A 23,638-nucleotide genomic window follows, 5' to 3' on the forward strand; every position below is an offset into this window, starting at 1 on the left:
TGCATTGCTCCTGGGCAGCCTTTATATTTATTTTATTTTTTTGCATAGGCATAAATTAGAGTCTGGAGAGATTTTGTTTTCTTGCTTTGTTTTAAAAAAGAACCAACAGTGCAGCATTTGTGACAGGAGAGCGCAAATTGCCTGGCAGCTCCCCCTGGCCCTTCCCATAGGCCAGGACCAAATCCCTCAGAGGCCAAGAACTAGGAATGGAGTAACAGCTGGTGCCCCTCAGAATGGGGCTAGGAATCAAGCCTGTAGCTTTTCAGTTAAAAAAAAAAAAAAACAGACTGAGAATTCTATATATAATACATCAGGGCCCTTTAGTCTAAAAGCCTCTTCCTCATCCCCACACAAGGTAACTTCTGTCAGCCTCCCTCCCAGCCCCTACCCAACTACCCACATAGAGGAGGAGCCAGAAAGGAAACAGAATCTAAGCCTGAGCTGAGAGCCTAAGGAAGTTGCTTTAGAGTGGGCAGGGCCCTCACTAGGGTCTCGTTGGATGGGAGTGGGCTAGTGTAGCCTCTCCACCTGACACCTTGGCACTGGTCCAGGAGAACCTGCAAAGTCATCTCCCCTCTCTTCTAGGCTACCCTGATGGAATGGCCCCAAAAACAGCCTAGGTCCTCCCTTGGGGAATGGTAAGCTTGCTCCAGGCACAGGCAGGGTACAGCAGGGATGAAGTACAAAGTAGACCCTCACCCCACATCAGGAGGAAAAGCAATGATCCCCAGCACTGGGGACCTTCTTGGTTGGCACAGACAGCAGTCCTCAGAGGCACACAGGAGCTGGTATCCTCCAGGATACAAGAAACCCCAGGGGACCTGTGGGCCATGGTACCTGCCATGCTGGAAGAGCACAGCAGCCTTTACCAGGCATCTTCCAGAGACAATCCCTACTGCATAGTGTTGAGCATTGCCCTAAAAGGCCACAAGACCCCTAGCTCAACTCTCTGGGGCTTTGGCACCTACCAGGAGCCCCCTGATACCAGTCCCTCCACCAAATACAGCCTCACTTCCTGACTCTCAGTCCTCCAAAGCATGCTACATATATACACCCTGGCAGGTGTCTAGCTCTAGAAAGAGGACTAAAAGAGGCATGAGAGCCTGCTGGCAACCTCAAACTGCTTGGCTGTGCAGGGAATCCTACACACGCTGCCTCTTCGTTTCTGCTCCTGGAAGTCAACGCTATTAAGCATGTGTGGGCAGTGGTGGGGTGCTATGCACCTACTCTCAGAGCAGGGGTAGATGCTGGGAAGGGTGAGCCTCCCAGGTGGCTAGCAGCAGGCACAAGGTCTCAAAGGGCTAGTGGGCAGGCTCTCCGTGCACCCGGAAACGGTAGATGCACGTGTACTCAGGGTGGCCCCAGTTGGTCAGGATCCGAAGCTCCACAACTTGGTATGTGGCCATCTTTGAGGTCTAGGTAGAGAAAAGGGGTTCAATGTCACAGCGTCCCTTGGCACCTCACCAACAGAAGGAGCTAGGGGAGTCACTCCAGCAGCCAGATGTTTCCTCCCTTGGGGCTCAAAATAACAAAAACAAACAAACAAAAAACCCAAAAAACAAAAAAACCAAAGAACTGAATTTCTAAAGTTTCTGTCTATTTCCTATAACAAAGTTTCCAGGCCAAAAGCCCTGGGGGACTTTAGGGTTCCTAGGGCACACTAGGCACGTGAGCCAGCCCTTGGGCCACATATGAACAGTTTAACAAGAACCAGCACAGTTCATCTGAGACCGATGAATTCATTCCCAGCCACAGTTAGCATTATCAGTGCATAGAACTTCATGGGAGGCTTGTGGACAGGGTTTGCTTTCTTTTGAAGTGTGTATCTAGCCTGTACTCTATGCTTAAAAGCCATAGTGTTGCAGGGCTGAAAAGCTGGCCCAGCAGTTAATAGCACTGGCTACTCTTCCATATGATCTAGTTCAATTCCCAGCACCCATATGGTAGCTTATAGTCTGTAACTCTGGTTCCAAGCATCCAAAGCCCTCTTCTGTCCTCCTAGGGTACCAGGCAAACAAATACAGACATATATGCAAGCGAAATTCTCTCTCTCTCTCTCTCTCTCACACACACACACACACACACACACACACACACACACACACACAGAGAGAGAGAGAGAGAGAGAGAGAGAGAGAGAGAGAGAGAGAGAGAGAGAGAAACAACAACACAACAAAGAATTAAAATGACCTGAGTTCCATCGCTAGCACCAGAACCTGCCTCTGCCAGGCACAGAAGATTGGATTCCCACTTACATTCAGCCCATGTGCCCTGTCTGAGACTCTAGCTGACGACATGATCATCCTGAACATCGCCATAGTTACATCCTTGTTACAACCCTTCTTTAATAAAACTCAACTTCAGTGGTGCCCCTGCCATCTCTGTGTCATAGACAGGAGAGTCATCTCTACCCTATACCCTGAACTAAGGCAGGACGAAGGATAGCCCTCTAAGCCCCGTGCCTGGCACTGCAAGTGCTGTTGATGCTGTGAGGGACCACTCCATGAGCACACAACCCTGTACCTGGAAATAGAAGGTCTGGATGGGCTCCCCATCCTGGTCATAGGCAAATGTGCCAAGAAGTGTCCCTTCCTGCTGCAGGTCTTCATCAAAGCCCTGCAGAAAAGCATACAGGAATGGGAAAAGTCAGGGAGGGCCACTTCACTCTCACACCAGGTGTCTTCACTGTAACCTCAGATGCTACCCTGAAGGGCCAGGTCTCAAACTGGCTCTCCTCTTAAATGCACTAACTCCCTCGCTGCCAGAGCCACCTAAATGTAATTCTCAGCAAAGACACTCCCCTCTACCTGCCCCACCCTCACAGACCAGGTACTCACAAAGATGGCAAAGTCCTTGGGAGCACTGGAGATAGTGCTGTTGGGTGACAAGGCCTTGGGCACATGCTCTAAGGTGACAGCTGTGGGGCGGATTCGAGCAGAAAGACGGACCACAGCAAAACCCTGAGGTCCCTGGAAGGCCCAGCAGTTGCCTGGGTGCACATCTGGCTGGAGGGGGTGAAAGGCATGTCAGATAAGGGGCTTTAATCCAGGTCTTGCTGACTGAGACAGGGGTATCCCCCACTGTGTTCAGAGTGCACTGGGCCCTCAATGACTGCCCACCTGGAGAATGACTCGGGGTGACTGCGAGTGGTACCACAAGGGGATGCCGAAGAGGCTGAGGAGGGCCGTTTTTGTCTCATAAGTCTCAGAACACCGGGTACTGATAACACTGGCTCCTATCACAGGAAAGAAAGGTTTTAAAACTCACAGTGGGGAGGCCCAATAAGCTCTGGTGGTGCCAGGGCTGAAGAGACATTGCCTGATTCCTCACATAACGTGAGGGATGTGTACCTCAAGCCCAGTGCTTAGCTCTAACACAAGGCCTCTCCCAGCCAGAGACACTACTCAGTGCCTCATGGCTTCCCTCAGCCACCTTTGGCCTTGGTTGGGAGTCCAGGTTGGGTGTCTGGTTGGTACTGGCTCAAGCCCTGTCTGCTTAGCACTGGGCTGCCTGGGCTTAGCACTAGTTATTGTAAGATAAGGCAAAGTGGTGAAGACAGCACACACACCTCCTGATTCCAGGGCGTAGTCTACCATTCCAATACGATCCTCACTGTAGCGCTGCAGGGCCTGCTTGACGATCTGGTGCACTTGCTAAAACATGTCCCCAGAAGACAGTTGTGATGTGAATGGGGCACAGACACTGCATGCATACCCAGGGACTGACTGCTAGACCAGCACCAATAGTACCAAGCAAGTCTTGTATACCTCCACCACCCACACTTGGCCCAGGACATCATACACCTGAACCTCCAGCCAGGAGGGTCTATCACTTATGTCCTAGAACATATGAAGAGCTGGCAGTGTAGGACTGTTCAAATCTATAGCTTCCAGGAAGAAAGCAGTGTACCATAAAGGTAGTCATCCCTTACCTCCTCCGTCACCCCAACCACTCCTTCTTTCTGCAGTGTCTGTCCCAGAGAGGCTGCAGCTTCCCTGGCTGACTTGCCCTGCATCTCAGCCATGCTGGCAAGGATCTTGCTCTCCAGCTCCTGCAGCTGAGCATGCAACTCATCTCTCTGTAGGAGTCCACTACTGGCACCCTTATCTCGGAGAAGGAACCGACTGACCCAGTCAGGGAACTGGGATTCCACCTAAGGACAAAAGCAGTGTCACTGAGAAGCTTGCAGAATGGCAGGGGCTGCTACGGCAGGGCTTGTGGGCTGTCACTCAGGGAGGGGCAAAGCTGGAAGGGAAGGAGACACTGAGAGAGAGGTAAGAGGTTAGGAACTACTTTCCAGGGAACAATAACCAGGAACGGGAAGCATTTCCCCCAGAGTCCAGGTCTGCATCAGTCCAACAGTGCATATGCCTCCAGACCAACAGGCCAGGGATACTGCCCCACTGATAGACCCTGTCCCCAGGTGGGTGGTCTCGGGAGGATGTTCACCCCAGCCCTGGGTAATTCTAACTCACATCAGCCCTGGCAGCCTGGATTTTCTGTGGCAGCAGCCCCACTTCATCTGCCACTGAATTCTGTCTCAGAGTCAGGGCAGCCAGCTCTTGCCGCAGGCTGGCCAGCTGGGCTTCCAGCTGTCCCAGCTCCTTCACTGAGCTCTCCTGGAAGGCCTCCTGTGTCATCCTAATCCCAGAGGGAGGGAAGCAAGAGAGGGAAGCCATGGTGAGGAAGGAAGAGGACCCTCCTGAGTGACTCCTGTCAAAAGGTGTGTCTGCCCATCACTCACTGTGTGTGTGCAGGAGCAGGACTGCCCTTGGAGTCTGGCAGCAGAACACGGCACATGAACTGGGGAACTAGCTTGCCCGTCTCAGAGCTAATTCTGGTCTGACTCCCTCTAAGCTCGGAGTACACAATTCACAATGCCATGGCTTCCCATGCCTTCACAGCTTGGTCACAGAGCATAAGTCACACAGACCAGCCCACAAGCTCCAGTTTCACTGCAGTACCTACCTGTCCCTGCCACCCCCAGTGCGCACCAACCTGCCCTGTACCTTAGAGGCTGCAGGCAGGGTCCTAAGCAAAGTTTCAACCAGCAGAGCCCTAATGGGGTGGTAGAACAGGCCTTGGCCAAATGGCAGCTATTACCTTTGCCACTCTGTCTTCAGCTGCTGGACATGAGCCTCAGACTCCTAGGAGCAGGAAGAAGGAACAAGGACAAGAAATGAAGAGTTCAGAGAAATCTGAGGACCTGTTCTTTGATTAACCACACATCCCTGCCTTGGAGTCTCCCAGCCCTTTCAGCAAAGATCAAACCAGTTGAAGTCCTTCTCCAAGTCTCGATAGACTCATTCTCACCTATGTTTATGTTACCTGAGCACAAACACACCCAACACAACTACCATCCTTGTCCCACACACATCCCCACGGAGCCTATCTGAGCAAGTTCAGCCCTAGAGAAGGCATGAGACTACTCCCATCTACTCAACACCCCAGCAATACCTGTGGAAGATCCAAGGACAGATCTAAGTTTGGGTGAGATCCCCAGTACAGGGCCACATGCCTAGCCCACTGACCTGAGAGGCTTGGACAATCTTCCTGAAGAGGTCTTCTGAGTCTTGGTGATGCTCTGCCCTCAGGGTGGCCAGTTCTTCCTGCCAGATATGAGGAGGAAACTAGTCTTTGTGTCTGCTATGTTTTGTTTTAGACAGGGTCTCTCTGTGTGTAGCCCTGACTGTCCTGGAACTCCAAGATGTAGACCAGGATGGTCTCAAACTCAGAGATCCACCTGCCTCTGCCTCCTGAGTGATGAGACTAAAGGTATGCGTCACCATGCCCTGAGAGACTAAAGTTTGACAGCTGCCCTTGGAGGAACACTTGTGACCAGGATGTAGTCTAACTGGGCTCTTCCTGGGACTTTTAACTCCTAGGTTTCAGCTTCTAGCCTTATGCTACAAGGCTCTGAAATACAAGGAGTACTGCCTAGTGTCTAACACGTTACTGGTGTTAGGCACTATGCTAGGCACTCCCACCATGGAAGATGGATCATCCCCATCTTGACAGGGTACCTGGCAAGTGACTCTGTATTACACATTACTGTCTCCCCCACGCCCTGCTGGGATTCCTGCACCCAACATGTGTACTTTCAGGGGTTTCTATGGCACTACCCTTGGGGATGTGCAGTTCCACACCCAGGTAATGCTGTTCCCCCACCTGGATACGAGACATTGTGTCCCTGCGCAAGTCCTCCTTCAAGGCAGCCTCACGACGGCTCACCAATCCTTCAAGGAGAGTCAGGGTATCCTCATGGCTCAGGCCACTGCCACCTCCGTGGCCAGTAGCCCCCTGCCGCAGCTCCAGGCGTTCCAGCCGTATGGCTTCCTTCTGCCAGTTGGAGGAAAACTCAGCAGCAAGAGCTTCCAGGCGCCGCTCCAGGGAGTATACCCGGGAAAGAATCCGCTGCTCAGCCTGGTGGGGCAGAGAGAAAGAACAGAGGTTAAGGGGCCCTACCACAAGGCTTCCTGGGTATGGCCACTGAAATAGCTAGTAGAAAGAGAATTCAAGGGGCTCCTGTTTCAGCACAGCTGGGACATAAAAGCAAGGTGCACACCTTTAATTCCAGCACTCAGGAGGCAGAGGCAGGCGGATCTCTGTGAGTTCAAGACCAGCCTGGTCTACAAAGTGCTAATGAGACTCCTTCCTCTCTCTTGAAAAAAACAAAACAAAAACAAAAACAAAAAACTTAAAAAAAAAAAAAACTTAAAAAAAAAAAGGCAAAACCAGCTGGGACATGACTAGTAGCTGTGGCATCTGCCAGGAGACACAGGGCATGCACTGCAGGGGGCGGGGCGGGTGGGGCAATGCTCCCTAAACAAGTAAACGTCAGATCTCAACATGGAGGGGAAGGTGAACACAGGAACTAGCAAGAAAAATTTCATGAAGTTGCAGGATGGTCACCTAGGCAACCCACCTAAGCATCCCATGAGCTGTGTAAGGTTGGGATGGGGGGCAGCTTTTGGCTTTCACATGCTTTGCTCTTCCATAGATAACTACGCCAAAGGGGAAATGGTTTAAAAGCTTTGCATTTTCCTCATTTAAATGAATGTCCTACAGAGAAGATACAGTAACAGCCATTTGGATCAAGGGTGGCATCTGATAGTGTGTCATGAATTCTGAAGACTGCTATTGGTCAAACAACAAAACCTTTGCCAAGAGAAATTACAAAATGCAATCTAACAGCAGTCCCTTAAAGGGCAAAGGACCTCTTGCTTCCTCTCTTTGTTTGCTCTCTTGCTCTCCCGCTTCCCCCTCCCTTGGTGTCTCTCTCTTCTCCCCCTCTCGCTCCCCCCTTTAGTAAACTCCATGGTTAATGTAAATAAGAATAAAGGGCAAAGGACTTTGGGGCAGAGATCTCAGGTTTTAGAAATTCTGTTTTAAGCATATGTTTGCATGACTCAAAAGGCAGCAAGCACAGAATCCCATTCCGAGCCTGTCCCACCCTGCTCCTGCCATCACCTCTCCAAACCAGCTGTCTTCATTGGTGTCCACTCTAGCAGAAGCCAGGCAAGCTCTCCTGGCTTTACTTCCCCTTTCCACATGAAAAGTGGCCCAAGACTGAGTTGCTCCTCATCTCTTGAAAGATTAATTTTAAAAGGAGTTTGCAGCTGACACAAGAGGCCATCATTTCAAGAACTAAAATCATGCTGAGGAAAAGGACCTTGCTGGAACATGTAATTTAAAAGCTTAACTCAGCAGATACAAGTAAAGTTCAAATCAGTCACTAGAGGACTGATTTGGGGTGTATTGTATTGTAAAGATTTGGGGGTGTATTGTTCATTTTTGTTGAGAAAGAGTCTCACCCAGTCCAGACTGGCCTGTGGTTTACTATGTAGTCCAGGCTAACTGCAAATTCATGGTGATTCTCCTGCCCTAGCCTCCCAAGTGGCAGGACTACAGGTGTGAGCCACCATGTCCTCCTGAGACAGAGAGATTTGTGTGTGTGCCATGCTCATGTGTGTGTGCATATGTGTTTGCACATGTATGTGAAGATGTACTCACTTGTGAACAAGGGGAGGCCAGAGGTTGACATTAGGTGTCTCCCTCTATGGCTTTCCACCTTATTTTTAGAGACAGGCTCTCTCATTGGACCTGGTGCTCACTATTTCGGCTAGCCTATTGGCCAAGATCCACCTGACTCCATCACCACCCACAGCACCAGGGTTCCAGGTATGCACTAATCATACTGGGGATCCAAACTCAGGTCTCATACTCACATATACTCATATACTCACATATACTCACATACTCATACCCCCCCACCCCAGCCCTGGAACAGAGTTTTGGGTGTCCTGTATGTTTACTACATTCTAGTTATATGTCCACTTGTTACCACTACTGACTGCAGGCACCTGGAGAGCACAGGCCCCTGGAACTGCCTCATCTTAAGACCTGAAGAGATTATAAACTGACCACTGTCTCTCATTCCCATGTCTGCAGCTTCTGCAGAGTGGCCCAGCAGGCCACCTGTTGGAGGGGCTTCCCTCTCTTTGCCTCCCCCTCCTTGAATCTGGTCTGTCCTTAATACTTGCTTCTTCAGGTCCCAACTCATATGGCTTGTTTTCCCCTCCTACAACACAGCTGAGCTGCTATGGGAGCAAGCCCAGGCTAGCCTGGCAGGTGAACAAAGAGCACCTGGGGCAGCTGCCCCACTAAGCAACCAGCACCACCTGTCCTTGTTCAGCCCAAAAGGACCCACTGGACCCTCCAGACCCACAACTACTACATACTTGAAATCTTTTGTTTGTTTGTTTGTTTTTTGTTTTTTGTTTTTCAAGACAGGGTTTCCCTGTGGCTTTTGGAGGCTGTCCTGGAACTAGCTCTTGTAGACCAGGCTGGTCTCGAACTCACCGAGATCCACCTGCCTCTGCCTCCCAAGTGCTGGGATTAAAGGCATGCACCACCACTGCCCTGCTCATACTTGAAGTCTTAAGTCAAATTTAAGTTGGGGGAAGGGTGGAGGGGTGCCTGATCAGGACGTTACACACAGAAGCCATGGCAATATGGAGAAATCACATTGAAAGCAACAAGACCGTTTGCCAGTCCCTTCCTTCTGCTTTCTGAGCATGTACACAACTTGAGTCATGTTTAGGGGAAAGTTAGCTCCCCCATGTCCTATACCTCAAACAGCAAGAATGGGGTATGAGCTGGGGTGCTACCTGCAAAGTCAGGATGAAGTCCACTCACCACCCTCAGCACCCATGGACTCACCTGAAAGTGTGGGGAAGCATCTCTGGATTCCCACACCTCCGGCTGCCTCTTGCTCTCCTTTGCTGCCCACCAGGAGGCCAAGGTGGGCTGCAATGTATGCAGCCCGAAGGGGTAAAAATACCAAGCACCTAGGCACAGGGAGAGAGTGCTTAGAATCTGTCATATGGCCTGTGTCACTCATTGTGAGTCCTATTCTGCTAGGGGTGGAAACGACCCCCTTGACCTCACAGCTCATTCAAGCTTCTATCAGTCTCTGGGTTATTTCGATCATTCTAAGACAGTGACACTTATGTAAAAGCACCTTCCTTTACCAGCTCCAGATTTCCAGGGGTGGAACCCAGCCCTGATGGTAGACCTCCATGTCTCAGTGCACAGTCTCCTGGAGAGCTCTGACAACAACTACCACTGGCTGCCCTATCCAGAAGAAGGGTTAAATAGCTCAAGCAGACATTTGTGAGTGGGCTTAGCAGCTGTGCAGCTCCAGTGATGCTGCTGACACCGAGCATCACTCAAGAGAACACAGCACCCTCTTCAAGGTGGGACACTAAGGTCCCAGGATCAGGGCCCAAGACTGCAGCCAGAGAGAAACAGAAAGGGCCTGAAAAACAAGTCATGTTTGCCACTTCATTATCAGCCATGAGCAGTAAGGGGAATGGCGTATACACAGTCACTAGGTTGTGTAGACACCACCATACACACACTCCCTGAGCCCTCCCAACTCACACCTACACATGCCCTGGCTGTGACACCAGCTCTACCAACACCATGAGAAAACAGTGAAGCTCAGAATGACCTGTGCTCAACACCTGGGAAAGTGCTGACAGGATAAACACTACGCTATCATGAGTAATAAAATAATTATTATGCTAAGGGTGATGCCCAGTTTCCACTAGGTATGAACAAGTTGTTCTTGTAATAGAAACAAAAAAGAAACCAACATGTGGGAAAATATCCTGCCTTCTTAATAAAAGAAGCACGCGGGGCAGTGGTGGTGGAGTGCCTAAGGCCAGCCTGCTCTTCAGATAGAGTTCCAGGACAGCCAGGGCTACACAGAGAAACCCTGTCCCAAAAGACAAACAACAACAACAACAACAAAAAAAATAAACCCAAACAAACAAAAAAACCAACTCTCTACAAGCTATTGCAGTCATTAAAAGTGAGTCTGGGATTACACAGCCACATCACATGAAACTGGAAACTCAGTGAAACAGTCCAATGAGAAGCAGAATACACAAGGCAAAGATGACAAGAAGGTCCTGTGACAGGCAGAACGAGGCAGAGCTGTGGGTGAGCAGCTCTTAATGTCCCAGCCAGTTCTTTTTTCGCTGTTTCACAGCTTCTAGCTTAAAGGCAGCCAAAGGTTTCACTTGATCTTGTTAAAAACAATCCACTTGCACACTCTGTCCTGATTTGGAATAGAGGGAAAATAACTGCTCCTAATAATAGCTCAGAGTTCCTGCTTGCTACCCACAAAGTGGCTGTCCAGGGGCATGTTCCTCCCAGAGGCGCTCTGTACTATAGCAAGAGCAAGGTCAGAAGAGGCACAGCCCCTCAGCCCTGGGATACTCTCAGACAGGACAGCCTGGGTCAGGAGGGGAGCGGAGCGGGGGTAGGGGGGATAAGAAAGTCAGGTCCAGGGTCTGCCTGTGACCCAGTCCACTGGATCACTGTTAGCCCAGCATCTGCCACACCCTACCCCTGGATCACTGTTAGCCCAGCCACTGTCACACCCTGCCCCTGGATCACTGTTAGCCCAAGCCACTGCCATACCCTGCCCCTAGATCAGTTAGCCCAGAGATTGTCACACCCTACCCCTGCCTCTAGCTTCCCTCTCTTCCACCCCTGCTCACCATAGGTAAGAACAGTCAGGAGCAGCAGGAACAGGAGGAACCACAGGAAAGTCTTCAGGTTCAGTGAGAAGTGCCTGGACCTCAGGAGGGCAGACAAAAGGCTGACTTCAGCATGTGGGATCTGGGCCTCCATGCTCCACTCATACCCTTAGGACTTTTCTACAATTCTAAACTAGAGTTAAACAGTACCCTTGAGCTTCCCATGAGACTAGGGCCAGTCTAGTCCACTAGAATGGTACCTATAGGTCCTAAGAGTAGGGAAATTAGGGCTTTAATTTTTTTTTAAGATTTATTTATTATGTATACAGTGTTCTCCTGCATGATAGAAGAGGGCACCAGATCTCATTACAGATGGTTGTGAGCCACCATGTGGTTGCTGGGAATTGAACTCAGGACCTCTGGAAGAGCAGTCAGTGCCCTTAACCTCTGAGCCATCTCTCTAGGCCCAGGCTCTACGAATTTTAAAACTTTTTTGTTTTGTTTTGTTTTGTTTTTCAAGACAGGGTTTCTCTGTGTAGCTTTGGAGCCTATCCTGGCACTCACTCTGTAGACCAGGCTGGCCTCGAACCCACAGAGATCCGCCTGCCTCTGCCTCCCGAGTGCTTAAAGGCGTGCGCCACCAACATCCGGCTTAAAACTTATTTTTAATTATGTTTATGTGTGTAGACATATGTGCAGGTGCTTTTAGAGTCCAGAAGAAGGCGTTATATCCCCTGGACCTGAAGTTACAAACTGTTGTGAGCCACCATGTGCATGCTAGGAATCTAACTCTGGAAGATCTAGGAATCTGCTCTCTGGAAGAACAGCCAGTGTTCTTAACCACTGAGTCATCTCTCCAGCCACCCCACACACCCACCACACATATATTTTTGAGACAGGGTCTTAATAGGTAGCTCAGGCTGACCTGGACTCTCTATGTAGCTCAGACTGGTTTCAGACTGAGTTCTCCTGACTGATTCTCAATTCTCTCAGGTCCATTAGTAACTGCCCTTCTTCCCAGCAGCACTAGCCATGCTGTATGACATGGACTTGGCCAGAGGTGTCCTAACCTCCTGGTCTAGCCTTTGCTCACCACCCACATGGTTCTAGGCCTCTGCTCTGCTGGTTTGGGAACTTGGGGAATAACCCCACAGCATCCTTGGACAATGCCTCTTCATTGCTTCTGACCATGAACAGAATGTAGCCTGTCACAGGCTTAAGGAGGAATAAGGACTTTTACCCCACTTTTGAATTAGTGCCTCATGGTTTGTGGTTTGCCATCGGGAGCAAAGCCACCCTTTCTCTGAGAATCGGAAGTGGCTGAGCTGGATGGCACTTGGTTCCTAGGAAGGACTCAGGCGATGCAAAAACCTATGTTCCAGAGTGTGGTTGGAAGAGTTATTAACTAGGAAGGAAAACCTGTCTATGCCAAAAGCTACACAATGGACCACATTCAAGCTCGGATATTCTATCAAGTCCTGTGCTACCACGTCTTTCTGATTCATCATCAAGGCTGGAGTCCCGCTCACCTGGTTAAGACGAAGACATCCAGGAGGGAGGCAGCAGTCGTCAGGCGGTACCAGGTGGTGCCAACCCACCAGTAGAGAAGACCAAAGAGCCGGCCTGAAAAGTGGCCATTAAGCCTAAGACTTGGTCATATTTAGCACACTACCCTTTCCCCATCTGTGTGCTCCCTGCCCAACCCTTGCCCCCTCCGTCCCACACCACAGTGACTCCTTTCCAAGGTCACCTGCCCAGTCTTCCTATACCCCAATCTGTTCTGCAGTGGCTCCTGTTCAAACATGCCAGGGCTTTCCCACAGCTCTTGACGCCCAGTGATTACTCCACAACAGGCTTCCTGACTCTGTAGGCCTGAGTGCCCAATCAGACAGAGTAAGAAGAGACTACTGCAATGTGGAAGTAGCCTAGCACACAGCAAGCACCCACCTGGAAAAGTGACCAGTGTCCAGACAAATGAGCCTGCCCGAGATGCTGCACTCCTTAACCCTGACCCTGAACCGTGCTGGTCAGACTCCATGTAGCCTGCAGGGAAGGTAAGGAAGCAAACTCAACTCCTCACAGTCATTGTGAGCCCTGAATATGGAACCTGATCTCTCCTTGAGCTGAAGCCTCTCATCTTCCTCCCAGAGTATCAGACTGGCCCAGCACACAGTAGGTCAAGGAATGTTGTGAACTGATGGAATGGGAAATCTCCAACATCTTTTTCCTGGTGCTGGAGACCTGTGCTTGCTAGAGCACTGTGCCTCTGAGCCATGTCCCCAGGCCCTGACAATTTATTTCCCCTTTGTACCCCTCTCCTGGCTGACAATCCCTAGGGAGTTGCTTAGAATCAGGCAAGGGGATCACTCCTGCATGTAAGAGAAATTACTGAGTATTGACCAGGTTTGAGTCCCAGGTTAAACTGCCCTAAACACAGTGGTATGATACTGGGTCATCCACAGACTAGTGGAAGACAACCAGGACACAAAAGTCCTAGGTAAAGGACTGCTTGGGTCAAGAGGGAGAACTTTGGTGCAACACCCAGTAAGGTGTGCACATGTGGGCGCGCACACGCACACACACACACACACACACACACACACACACACACACACACACACGAGACAGAGAACCACCCAAGGTTGTATGTTTGCTAGGCAAATTCTCTACTACACACACTCTATCCCTGGCTCTCAGTGAAGCTGTGAAGTGCCCCCATGTGAGATCTTCTCACTGTCAGGGTGCCCCTTGTCTTCAGTCCCCTGTAGCCCTAGAGTCCACTCACATGGGCTAATGAGACAGAACCTACCTGCAAAGTCATCCTCTGAAGAATAGCCCGAGGAAGAGCCGAAAAAATCCTCTGAGACCTTGCTTTCTGTGGTGAGCCCATTGGCTTTGCTGCTCTCTGAGCCACCTGTGCCTCTCCTCCTCCTCCCCCGAAGGTCCCCACCTGGCAGGGGAGGGGAGTGGGTGAGCTCCCACAGCCTCCACCCTGGTGGGCCTGGGGCTGAGGGGTGCTCAGGGGAACATCAGGAACTGAGAGGGCAAGAATTTGGAAACCAGGTATGAGGAGGGATATCTGGGGTACTCACTCCAGTATGGCTCACTGTGTAGACGGTCATCCAGGAGGGCACTCCTGGCAAGGGATGCGGCCCGGGGGCTGCCTATGTAGGACTCCCGAACCACAGACTCGCTGTAGTAGGAGGTGTGGGAGTCAGAGGAGGGGCCCAGCTGCGGAGCTGGCGACAGGCGCTTCATGTTGCTAGATTTCCTCTTCAAAGTCCTGTGGGTCAGCCATGAGGGGAGAGGCAGAGAAGTGAGCCTAGCCAGGCGGGGGAAGCCAACAGCCCTGGCAGGTCCACTTTGTGTGGGTAGGTCTTGTTGCCAGGCTACCAACAACCCATCTATTTCTGACTACTTCCCAGCACAGGTATTCCTCTGCTCCTAGTCCCTATCACTGAATCTCACCAGGGAGGGGCGAGCTCATCAGTTAGTCAATTCAGGTTTCTAACTTCAAACCCAAACACTTTCCCATGCTTCCTACTGGGACTAGGAGTTTCTACAACCTAGTGAAAATCTGGACAAACCTGACCTGGCCTCCCAGACCTAACCAGAGCCTTGGGGTCTCATGGCTGCAAGGAGGCAAGATCACAAGGGGTTGTCCAGAGTGTGTGTGTGTGTGCAGAGGGGGGGGTGTCACCGGCCAGCTACTGAGGCCCTACAGATGGTGAAATGTGAGGTGTGGGCCTGGGGGAAGCAGCTGGACTGCCACACCTGTCCACAGTAGACTTGCTGTTGCAAGCCCAGCTTACAGCTTTGGTGTTTCCTGCCTGGCTTTTGTGTGAAGCTGCCTCTCCCCACTTCCTGTTCACTGAACCTGACACTGGGTTGCCCCTGCTCACAGTGTGTGGAGAAGACAGCATCCTGGGTCCTGGCATCCTTACAGGTTCTTGAAGAAAGGCAGACCTCTCTTGACCAAACTATCACAGGCCTCTCATCTCCCAGGAGCAGCAAAAGGAAGAGCCACTGCTCTGCTCCTACCTGAGAGGACTGTCTTTAAACAGGGTGCTCTGGCTTCCTGCCACTGAGCTTGCACCACTGCTGCTGCTGCCATCGTTGTCATCCTGGGAGTAGCGTGTGAGGCGCTGGCTTCGTCTTGACATGATGGGGCAGGGTAGGGACCCTTCTCCTGAAGAAAGACTTGGGGGACACAGGACGACATTTAAGGTGTGGGGCTACCCAGAAGAGAGACGCTGGCACTCCCTCACTGCAAAGAATAGATGCCCTGCACACCAGGCAAGGGAGCCCTGTGATGTGGGGCATCTCTCTCCACTCACCTCTGGCTACTACCTGCCTTGGGGTTTACTTAGGACTCAGGGAGCCTCTTCCAGTGCCCCTTTCACAAGGTTTCCTAGTTTATAGGTTGCTTGTCTTTATCCTCCTTGGCACTGAGCTCTGTGGGAGCAAGAATTGGGCCTCCGATGTGCAGCAGAGATTAACGTGTGACAGGCACTTGATAGGTGTTTTGCTCACTATTTCCTGGGGCATGCTCTCCAGCCCTTCACCTCTCCCAACTAGTGCTTTATTCTCTTCCTAAATTGTCCAGTCTCACACCTACTGCTCCCCTTCCACAGGGTATGCTTTCCTTCCCTTCCTTTTAGTCACAATCACTGGTTCAGGGACCCAGCCACATCCCGATTGCAGAAACCCTTCACACCTACATTGTCATGGTGCTCATATTCTGCAGCCCCTCAGCACATTGCGATGTGACAATGACAATGATAAATGACTACTGGCTGTCTGGTTCCTTTCCTACTCATTAATGACCCTGGCATAAGCAAGGTGGCCATCATCACCCTCCTACAAGGGAGGAACCTGGGACACTAGCCAGGTCTCTCTCTGGTAGGACCTGAGGGGCTGTGAGGCCTGGACATTTGCATTCCATCAAAAGGTTTACAAGTTTTTTGGATAGCGTTACAGCTCCATATAACACACACTTGGAACACAGCTGTAAACTATGTGGTTACACAGCGCTTACACAATGAATATTTGTTAACAAACTAACTTGGAAGGTAGAGCTGTTGTGTATTGTTGCAGTCTGCCCTCCAGGACAGTCACAGTCACCCTGTGGAGTGAAATTGATAAGAAGGCCAAGGTGAAAAGACCTGATCTTCCACCACTAGAGTGAAGGTAAACAAACCTTTCAATCTCAGATTACCAAAACAGGCAGTTTAGAGCCTGGGCCAGCGGGATTACAAAAATGTATATCCTAACAAGAGCTCCAGGTATTGTGACTTTGTATCACTTCTGATATTCCTGGTAGACAATGACCTCCCAGTGGTGGGAAACACACCCAAACCCTGACCATAGAAACTAGAACATCAGGTTCATCTAGCTAGCAAGACAAGTAGCCTCCTGTCTGGGCTAACTGGCGCCTTCCCAGGAGGGATGCCCATCTGGCATCCTTGACTCTGTTTAGCGGTGTTGGTAAAGGGACCAACTAGTAGTAGCCAAAGCAGGAAGTTGGCCTGGGTTCTGGGTTGTATTCTAGTCCTTATAAGGTAGTCCCACCCATGACTGCCACCCCCACCTGACAGCTCCAGATATCTACACCTTCCTCCTCTTAACCCCTGCCCTGCTGCAGCAGATGAAGCCTTTGCCAGGGGTGAAAACATTGCAACATGTTTAGACAGTACCCACGCTGTTGTTGGCAAGAATCTAAACGTTCTGAGGTGGGGAGGTAGGGTACTGAACACTTACAGTGTGTCGCCTCCCAGCACTCCCAGAGCTGTACGGCCCTTATCTTTTTCATGCTGCATCCTGTTGTCACAAAACAGTTTACCACAGCAGCCATACAGGTTTCACAAGATGACAAAGGTCTACACTGTGGGAAGCCGCTAGGACAGACACTTCTCTACCCCGACAGCAGTTACAAAACCCTCAAATAAAACATCCTTCCCCACTTCAGAGCTCTCATTACAACCGAGACTTGGCCCCTAGCTTGGGGAATCTTACACGTGACATTTCCACTCCACTTTCCGTGGGAAACGCAGAGTGCTCCATGCGCTCACCCCCTGTCCTGGCTCTAAGTCACACCCCTCCCTGCGCGCGATGGCTTTGTTTTGGTTTGGTTGGGTTAAGCTGTTTTGGAACGGAGCTAAATGGGCCTCTCTCTCTCCTCCACCCAGAGTTGTGACAGGCGGCGGTGGCGCAGGCTGGGAACTTCCAGTGCCAGGAATCGGTCAGTGGTACTGCCCTGGGCCGGTTTGGGGCGGCTGGGTCTTGGCTGCCCTCCTTCCCGGTGGCTGCTGGGGAAGTCCCGCCTGGGGACAGCGCCCTCCCCGTGACCGCGATGCGTCAGGGCGCCGGCCCGCGAGTGGCCCGGGGCGTGCGCCGCGCGGGGACTGGAGAGGTCCGGCCTGGCAGGACAGGGAGGCGCAGGACGGCGCTTCGGTCGGACAGCGACCGGAGTCAGGCAGGCGCGGGTCCGCGGGAGGCGGGTCCACCCCGTCCCTTACCTTGCGTGGCTCTTCCCGCGTCGGGGTCCCGAGGGCGGCGCCTCACGCTGGTCCGAGCCGGGCCCGGGGCTGTCACGCGCGCGGAGCGGAGACGCGGGACGGCGCGGGGTCTGTGGGCGGACAATGCAGCCGACCGAGGCCCGCGCTGCGCGAGTGGGGCAGGGCGGCGCGCGCGTGGCCGAGTGTGTATGTGTGCGCCTGTCAGTCAATGCTGACAGCCTGCAGCCCATTGGCCGGGCCCAGACGGCCCGCCCCGCCCTCCGTCGCCTCCCATTGGCCGGTTTGAACACAAAGGCTCCGGCTCGGCCCGCCCTCCGCGTGGGCCCTGGAGTCCGCGCGTGGGAAGCGGAAGGCGAGTGCGACCTCCAGGCTGTGAGATTTGAGTGTGCCCTCGCGCGCCCCTGCCCACGCGAGCCCGGCCCGGCGCAGGGCCCTAACGGCTTTAGGTGCTGGCGCACACAGGATGTTGTGGAAATGGCCCGCGGGAAGGGTGCGGGTGGAAGGTCCGTGCGGGGGCTCGCGCTGGGGGGTGGCGTGCGGGTAGTGTGGACGGCTTGCCAAAGCCATCCGTGCCTGCCCATTTTAAAGACGAGGGAATAGGTTCGTGGAGGCTTTCTGTTTCTTTTGAAGAGTCATTCAGAAGTAAAGTTGAGATTAGAAGATTAATTCTGTTTTCATTCTGAGGTTGAAGTTTGGATTCCAGGATGGGCAGGATACCTAGCCAGAACGTCAGGAGTTTCTTTCTTTCCTTTTGTTTTGTTTTTCGAGACATTTTTCTGTGTAACAGCCCTGGCTGCCCTCGCTCTGCAGATCAGGCTGGCCTCACAGAGAAGCCTCTGCTTCCTGAGTGCTTGGACACCATGCCTAACCAAGTGGATAGAACCCATTCCTTCCCCCAACAAAACTTTCACAGGCGCCATTCACAGAGGGTGGCAAGAGAAGGTAGGGCTGGTGACACATACTTCCACTTTCCTCCCCTAGAGTGAGTGCCTGACTCCAAGGGCCTATTTCCCAACCCCCACCCTAACCCAAAAAAGATGCTGCGGGGGGGGGGGGGGGACAAAACACTTCTGGTGCAATCTCTTCTAAGGAAGATGAGATCTGGTGCTTTAAAGAGCCAAGAAAAAAAAAATGGGACAAGAAATGATAAAATAACAAAAGCTGGTTTAGGAAGGCAGTAGGAGACTGAGGAAACCCTCATATTATATTGGTTCCACCTCTATAGAAAACCAGACCCCCTTTCTAGACTTTCACTGTCCCATCTGGAAACCAGATGCTGCCTGCCCTTACAATATTTTAGGACAACTGTGCTAACTAGTGTTACTTCTGAACAACTTAAGCTTGCTGGGAACTGACTCCTATGTGAATGTTGACAGAGAAGGAAGGCACTGATTAGAAGCAGCCCCTAATCAGGGGACTAGCTCTCAACTCCCTGTTCTGTACTGGGTCAGTCCGATGGAGTCTCTTCCTCCAATACAGGGCCTGCTTCCCTCTGTTCCCAAGTTCGTGTTTGTGCGTTCAGGGCTGGCTGCAGGCAAATCTCTCCATGTGTGGGATGGCTCCATACATCATTGGGTACTAATCCTGGGTTCTGTGATTGGAACCTGAATGGAAGGGAGTGAGATGATCCTGGATTATCAGGGGGCTGTGACAAGAATTCTTTTCAGGAAAAGGCAGGTTTAGGTGAAAGGAGGCAGCATGATCTCTGATCAAGTGATGAGGTCTGGACAGTGGAGGAGTTTCACTAGAAACTAGAAAGAACAAGGATGGATGCTTCCTAGAGCAAAGGGGATAATGTGGCCCTGCCACACCTTGATTATGGATCTAGTGACAGATTTCCAGTTTCCAGAACTCTGGGGAAAATATATTTTTGTTTCTTTGAGTCACCAAATTGGTATCCATTTGTCATAGCAACCATAGGAAATCAATGCTGGGTCTTAGGAAGTTCTTGGCTTTGGTATTCCAGGTTCTCATGACTACTGGGCCCCTCGACGTCTCCTGACCATTGTCATGACAGTTTCTATCAGACCTTCAAGTTAGTGTCTCCATCATTTCTTCCTCTTGCCACCCCTCTGTCCCTTCTGGAGAGATCTGGCATTCACAAGACAGCCTTCTCCTTGCCGTCACGTCCCCTGGGTCCCCCACTGCTTTGTCTCTTCTGTCTGGCAGAGGGATGGGTAGAATAGGAGCAATCACAGAGGCTGACAGTCAGAGAGGGGCCACATTCTGACTTTTTGTTCTCCATTTTTTGCCTCTAGTGATGCCTTCCCTAATCTTATAACTCCATGGTGGAGGAGCATTTGCATGGACAGTATGACGAGGGCCTGGTTCCAACTCCAGATCTAGAAAAAGAAATAATTTAAAGTTTATGTTTCTACACATGTTCCCAAATATGTTTAGTTTGTGTCAAATTGACAAAAACTAACCAGTGCACTTGATAAAGTTGTCTGCACTGGAGACTCTGAGAATCAGAGCTCAGTGGTGTGAACCAAAGATTGTAACATCCCACCCCACCCCCACCCCAACGTAGGACAACAGGACAGCCCCTGGCTACTGGCCCCCTTCTCCCGGTGAGTGAAAGAAGGCCCACTACTGCAGAGTTTGGTGGCATAAGGATAAAGACTCTATTACTCTGACCTAGGCCAAGTGTCCTGTTTACTCACTCTGTGACCCAGGGCAAGACACTGAACCTCTCTGAACCATTTTTCTCTTTTTATAAAATATAATAACAGTCATCCTGTTTGCCACACCAAGTAACTGAGGCCTTGAAGAAGTTAACGAGGCTTTCTGGACTCCCCTGTGAGGTCAAACCAGGAAAGGACAGGCAAAGACTTCAAGGCACAGGCATTGTGGAGAGCCCAAGGTCCTCCCTCAGTTTGTCCTTGACCTACAGCCAACATTGGGGACTTGCCTTGTGACACCCACCTGGTTGTGGAATCAAGTTATATGGCTCTGCCTACCCCACAGCCAGTGGCAAGTGCAGAGTTCTCTTGAGGGAGACTCACATCTGAGCAACCACAGCCACCTCCACTTCTCCCTGCCAATGTCGGCACCAGCCAGCAGTCAGGGTGTTGGCGTCTGTCATTTAACCATCACAGGCCAACCTGGCAGGGTGGGGACTTTGATGTCATGCTTCCTAGCTGCAGGAACACGTTTGGTAGCTATCAGAGGGTGGGAACTCCTGAGAAACCTGGTGCCCCCAGTCCCAGAGGCCGTTTCTCCACCCCCTTGGGATCTGATGTGGGCTGATGCTGCACTCCGCCCAGCCTTGCCATGGGGCTTCAGGCACCTACGGGTTCTTTCATCCAACAATTCCAAGAGTCTGTCAGCAGGGGCCAGCCCAGTAAAGCTGTTTTATGGAGGGAGCCTGATCCAAGGAAAGAAAACATGGGATCCATGTCACAATAGGTCAGGGATGTGGGTTTCCTACTAGGTGGATACTCCCAGGCACACAGCAGTTGGCCTAGACTTTTTGGAATGATCATGTCTTCATCATCTCTGACCCCCACGCCTATTTCAGTGCCTGGCTTCTAATAAAATGCTCACTAAACATAGTTTCTAGACCTTCAATCCCCTGACTCCTTGGCCCAGCCTTCAGGTGGCCCTTTGGGCCTCAACTGTACTCCCAGAGCCTTGCCCATAGCCTCTCCTAAGGCCAGGCCCTTGCTTGGGCTGGGCTGGGGACTAGGTTGTCTTTTTCCCTTTTCTCCGTTGATGAGATCCTGCCAGTCATTCAGTGACAGGTTCCTAGGTATCTTCCCTGACACCCAACTCAAATTCCCAGGCACAGCAGTGGCGTCCATGCTTGCTCCCACATTCCACAATCGCTTTGTCCCTGTGCCCCCTGCTCTCTGTTCTGGGATGGGCCCCAGAGAAGTGGCCTGGATGGGCTGAGCACCCAGAAGCAAGGCAGGGGCAGACTGAGGGTCCTTAATAGGCCACAAATCAAGGTTTTGCTTCATGTCTATGAGCGGTTATCCCTCTGACATAAACACCAGCTTCGCCAGCTGCCACAGGGACATTACTGGGCTAGTGGTTTAGAAAGCAGGCCCGAGACTCAGATACTCTTGAAGAACAATGTGGGGCATGTTATTTAACTGTTAGCCTCAATGTCCCCATCTGAACAATGGGCATATGGATGATGAACTTAGTATAGTGTATGATCCCCAGAAAGCTCTGTCAGTAATGGGATTTGTGTTCATTCTTAAGGAGCACCTGTTTATTCAGCAGCCCTGCTCTGGTAGTCTCAAGCAGGACGGTACCAGGCTGTAAAGATAATCTACTGATCAGATTAGTGCATCACCATAAGACATAAGTCCCAGGTGGGTCACAGGCCACAAGGAGCCCCATAACCAGGCCCTTAGCATGACTTCAATAGCATGTTATAAAAAAAAAGAAAGTCCTCCCTCCAGGACTAGGAAGATGACCCAGCTCATAAAATGCTTGCTTTGCAAACATGAGGACCTGAGTTCAGATCTTCAGCACCCATGTAAACTTGCTGGTAGTCCAGCACTGGGGAGGTAGAGAAAGGAGGACCTCTGAGATTTGCTGCTTATCCAGCTTGAGCTGAATCCATGAGCTCCAGGCTCAATAAAGGGCTATCTCAAAAAATAAGGTAGAGCAGGCATGGCAGTGCACACCTTTGACCCCAGCACTCAGGAGGCAGAGGCAGGTGGATCTCTGTGAGTTTGAGGCCAGCCTGGTCTACAAGAGCGAGTTCCAGGCCAGTCAGAGATACATAGTGAGACCTAGTCTTAAAAAAAAAAACAAAAAACAAAAACAAAACAAAATGGGGCTGGAGAGATGGCTGAGAGGTTAAGAGCACTGGCTGCTCTTCCAGAGGTCCTGAGTTCAGTTCCCAGCAGCCATCTACAATGAGATCTGATGCCCTCTTTTAGTGTGCAGGAGGCATACATGCAGACAGAACACTATTTACATAATAAAATTAAAAATTAAAAACATGAAAAGTGGGGGCTGGAGAGATGGCTCAGAGGTTAAGAACACCGACTGCTCTTCCAGAGGTCCTGAGTTCAATTCCCAGCAACCACATGATGGCTCACAACCATCCATTATGAGATCTGGTGCCCTCTTCTGGTGTGCAGATATAGATGGAAGCAGAATGTTGTATACATAATAAATAAATAAAATCTTTAATAAAAAAAGTGATAAAGGGAGACATCTGATGTCAACCTCAGGCCTCCACAGGCATGTACACCAAAGTGCTTGTGCATGTACATGAGTGGTCACACCACACACACACACACACACACACACACACACATACACACACACACATACACACATACACACACATATACACATTTTCCCTCCATAGAAATACTAAAAGTACAATTTTCAACCATTTTAACATAAAGACAAACATACTCCAAACTTGATTATATCCATTTCTTCTTTCTGATAATAAGAAGTTTCCACGGCCCTCTAAAACTTCATGGATTCTAGCACAATGGCCTGCCCATACTTGAAGGGTCAAAGAGCTGCCTGCAAAGGTGCCCCAAATGTGGGAGGAGTGGCCAAGGGAAGAGGGACAAGAGGGGACAACAGTTATAGGCAGTTGTGGAAGGAGCAAGTCCACTGACGATAGCTTACAGAAGCTCCTTCAGCCCATCCTGGCCCTGCTTCTGAAACCTCTACCTTGTCCCTTTGTCCCTTTGGTGGCCTGGGAGGCTCCAGGATAAACCAATACCCCACCCCCAGCAAATTTCCACCCCCCCTCCAGGCTGCGGCTACTTGACTTCAGTTTTTCTAGCTACAGAATGGGGATAGCACCCTACTACCTTTTCCTCACAGGTTGCTGTGGAGACAGAGTAGCAATGTGAAGGTCCTCAGGGGCTTGGGGAGAGAGATCCACTGGGGGCAGAGGAGGTTCTGGGTTGTCATAGCAGTGTTGTTATGCGTGTCCAGCCTGTTTCCCTAAGCAAGGATGGACATGTGAGAACCCTGCCTCCATAGCATCCAACATAGGGGGAGCATTCTATACTAAGCCCCTAGAGTGTTCCCCAGAAAGCACAAAAGCCTGGAGAGCTCCTGTTTATGATGAGTGTGTCC

At 51.1% G+C, this 23,638-nt stretch overlaps 1 protein-coding gene across 4 annotated transcripts; it reads right to left on the minus strand.

Annotated features, from left to right (window-relative positions):
- Window positions 1–15: 15 nt before the first annotated feature.
- On the minus strand, window positions 16–17,709 carry Sun2 (Sad1 and UNC84 domain containing 2). 4 transcript variants are annotated; one of them, XM_027404024.2, is made up of 19 exons: window positions 17,570–17,709; window positions 15,389–15,506; window positions 15,093–15,251; window positions 14,144–14,334; window positions 13,861–14,001; window positions 12,999–13,094; window positions 12,581–12,674; window positions 11,073–11,152; window positions 9,223–9,350; window positions 6,169–6,423; window positions 5,532–5,609; window positions 5,104–5,147; window positions 4,476–4,641; window positions 3,932–4,153; window positions 3,569–3,653; window positions 3,120–3,235; window positions 2,838–3,005; window positions 2,524–2,616; window positions 16–1,415 (listed from the first exon to the last, which is right to left on the minus strand). In XM_027404024.2, exons 3-19 carry the CDS (start codon window positions 15,212–15,214, stop codon window positions 1,302–1,304), a joined length of 2,193 nt encoding a protein of 730 aa, XP_027259825.1. In that variant the 5' UTR covers window positions 15,215–15,251; window positions 15,389–15,506; window positions 17,570–17,709; the 3' UTR covers window positions 16–1,301. The 4 variants fall into 4 exon arrangements, with proteins under 4 accessions (XP_027259825.1, XP_027259824.1, XP_027259823.1 ...); XM_027404023.2 differs by lacking the exon at window positions 15,389–15,506 and having other exon boundaries at window positions 11,073–11,146; window positions 17,570–17,703; XM_027404022.2 differs by lacking the exon at window positions 15,389–15,506 and having other exon boundaries at window positions 17,570–17,703.
- Window positions 17,710–23,638: the final 5,929 nt, after the last annotated feature.

This window comes from Cricetulus griseus, chromosome 2 (assembly GCF_003668045.3).
Source record: "Cricetulus griseus strain 17A/GY chromosome 2, alternate assembly CriGri-PICRH-1.0, whole genome shotgun sequence".
Lineage (NCBI taxonomy): Eukaryota > Metazoa > Chordata > Mammalia > Rodentia > Cricetidae > Cricetulus > Cricetulus griseus.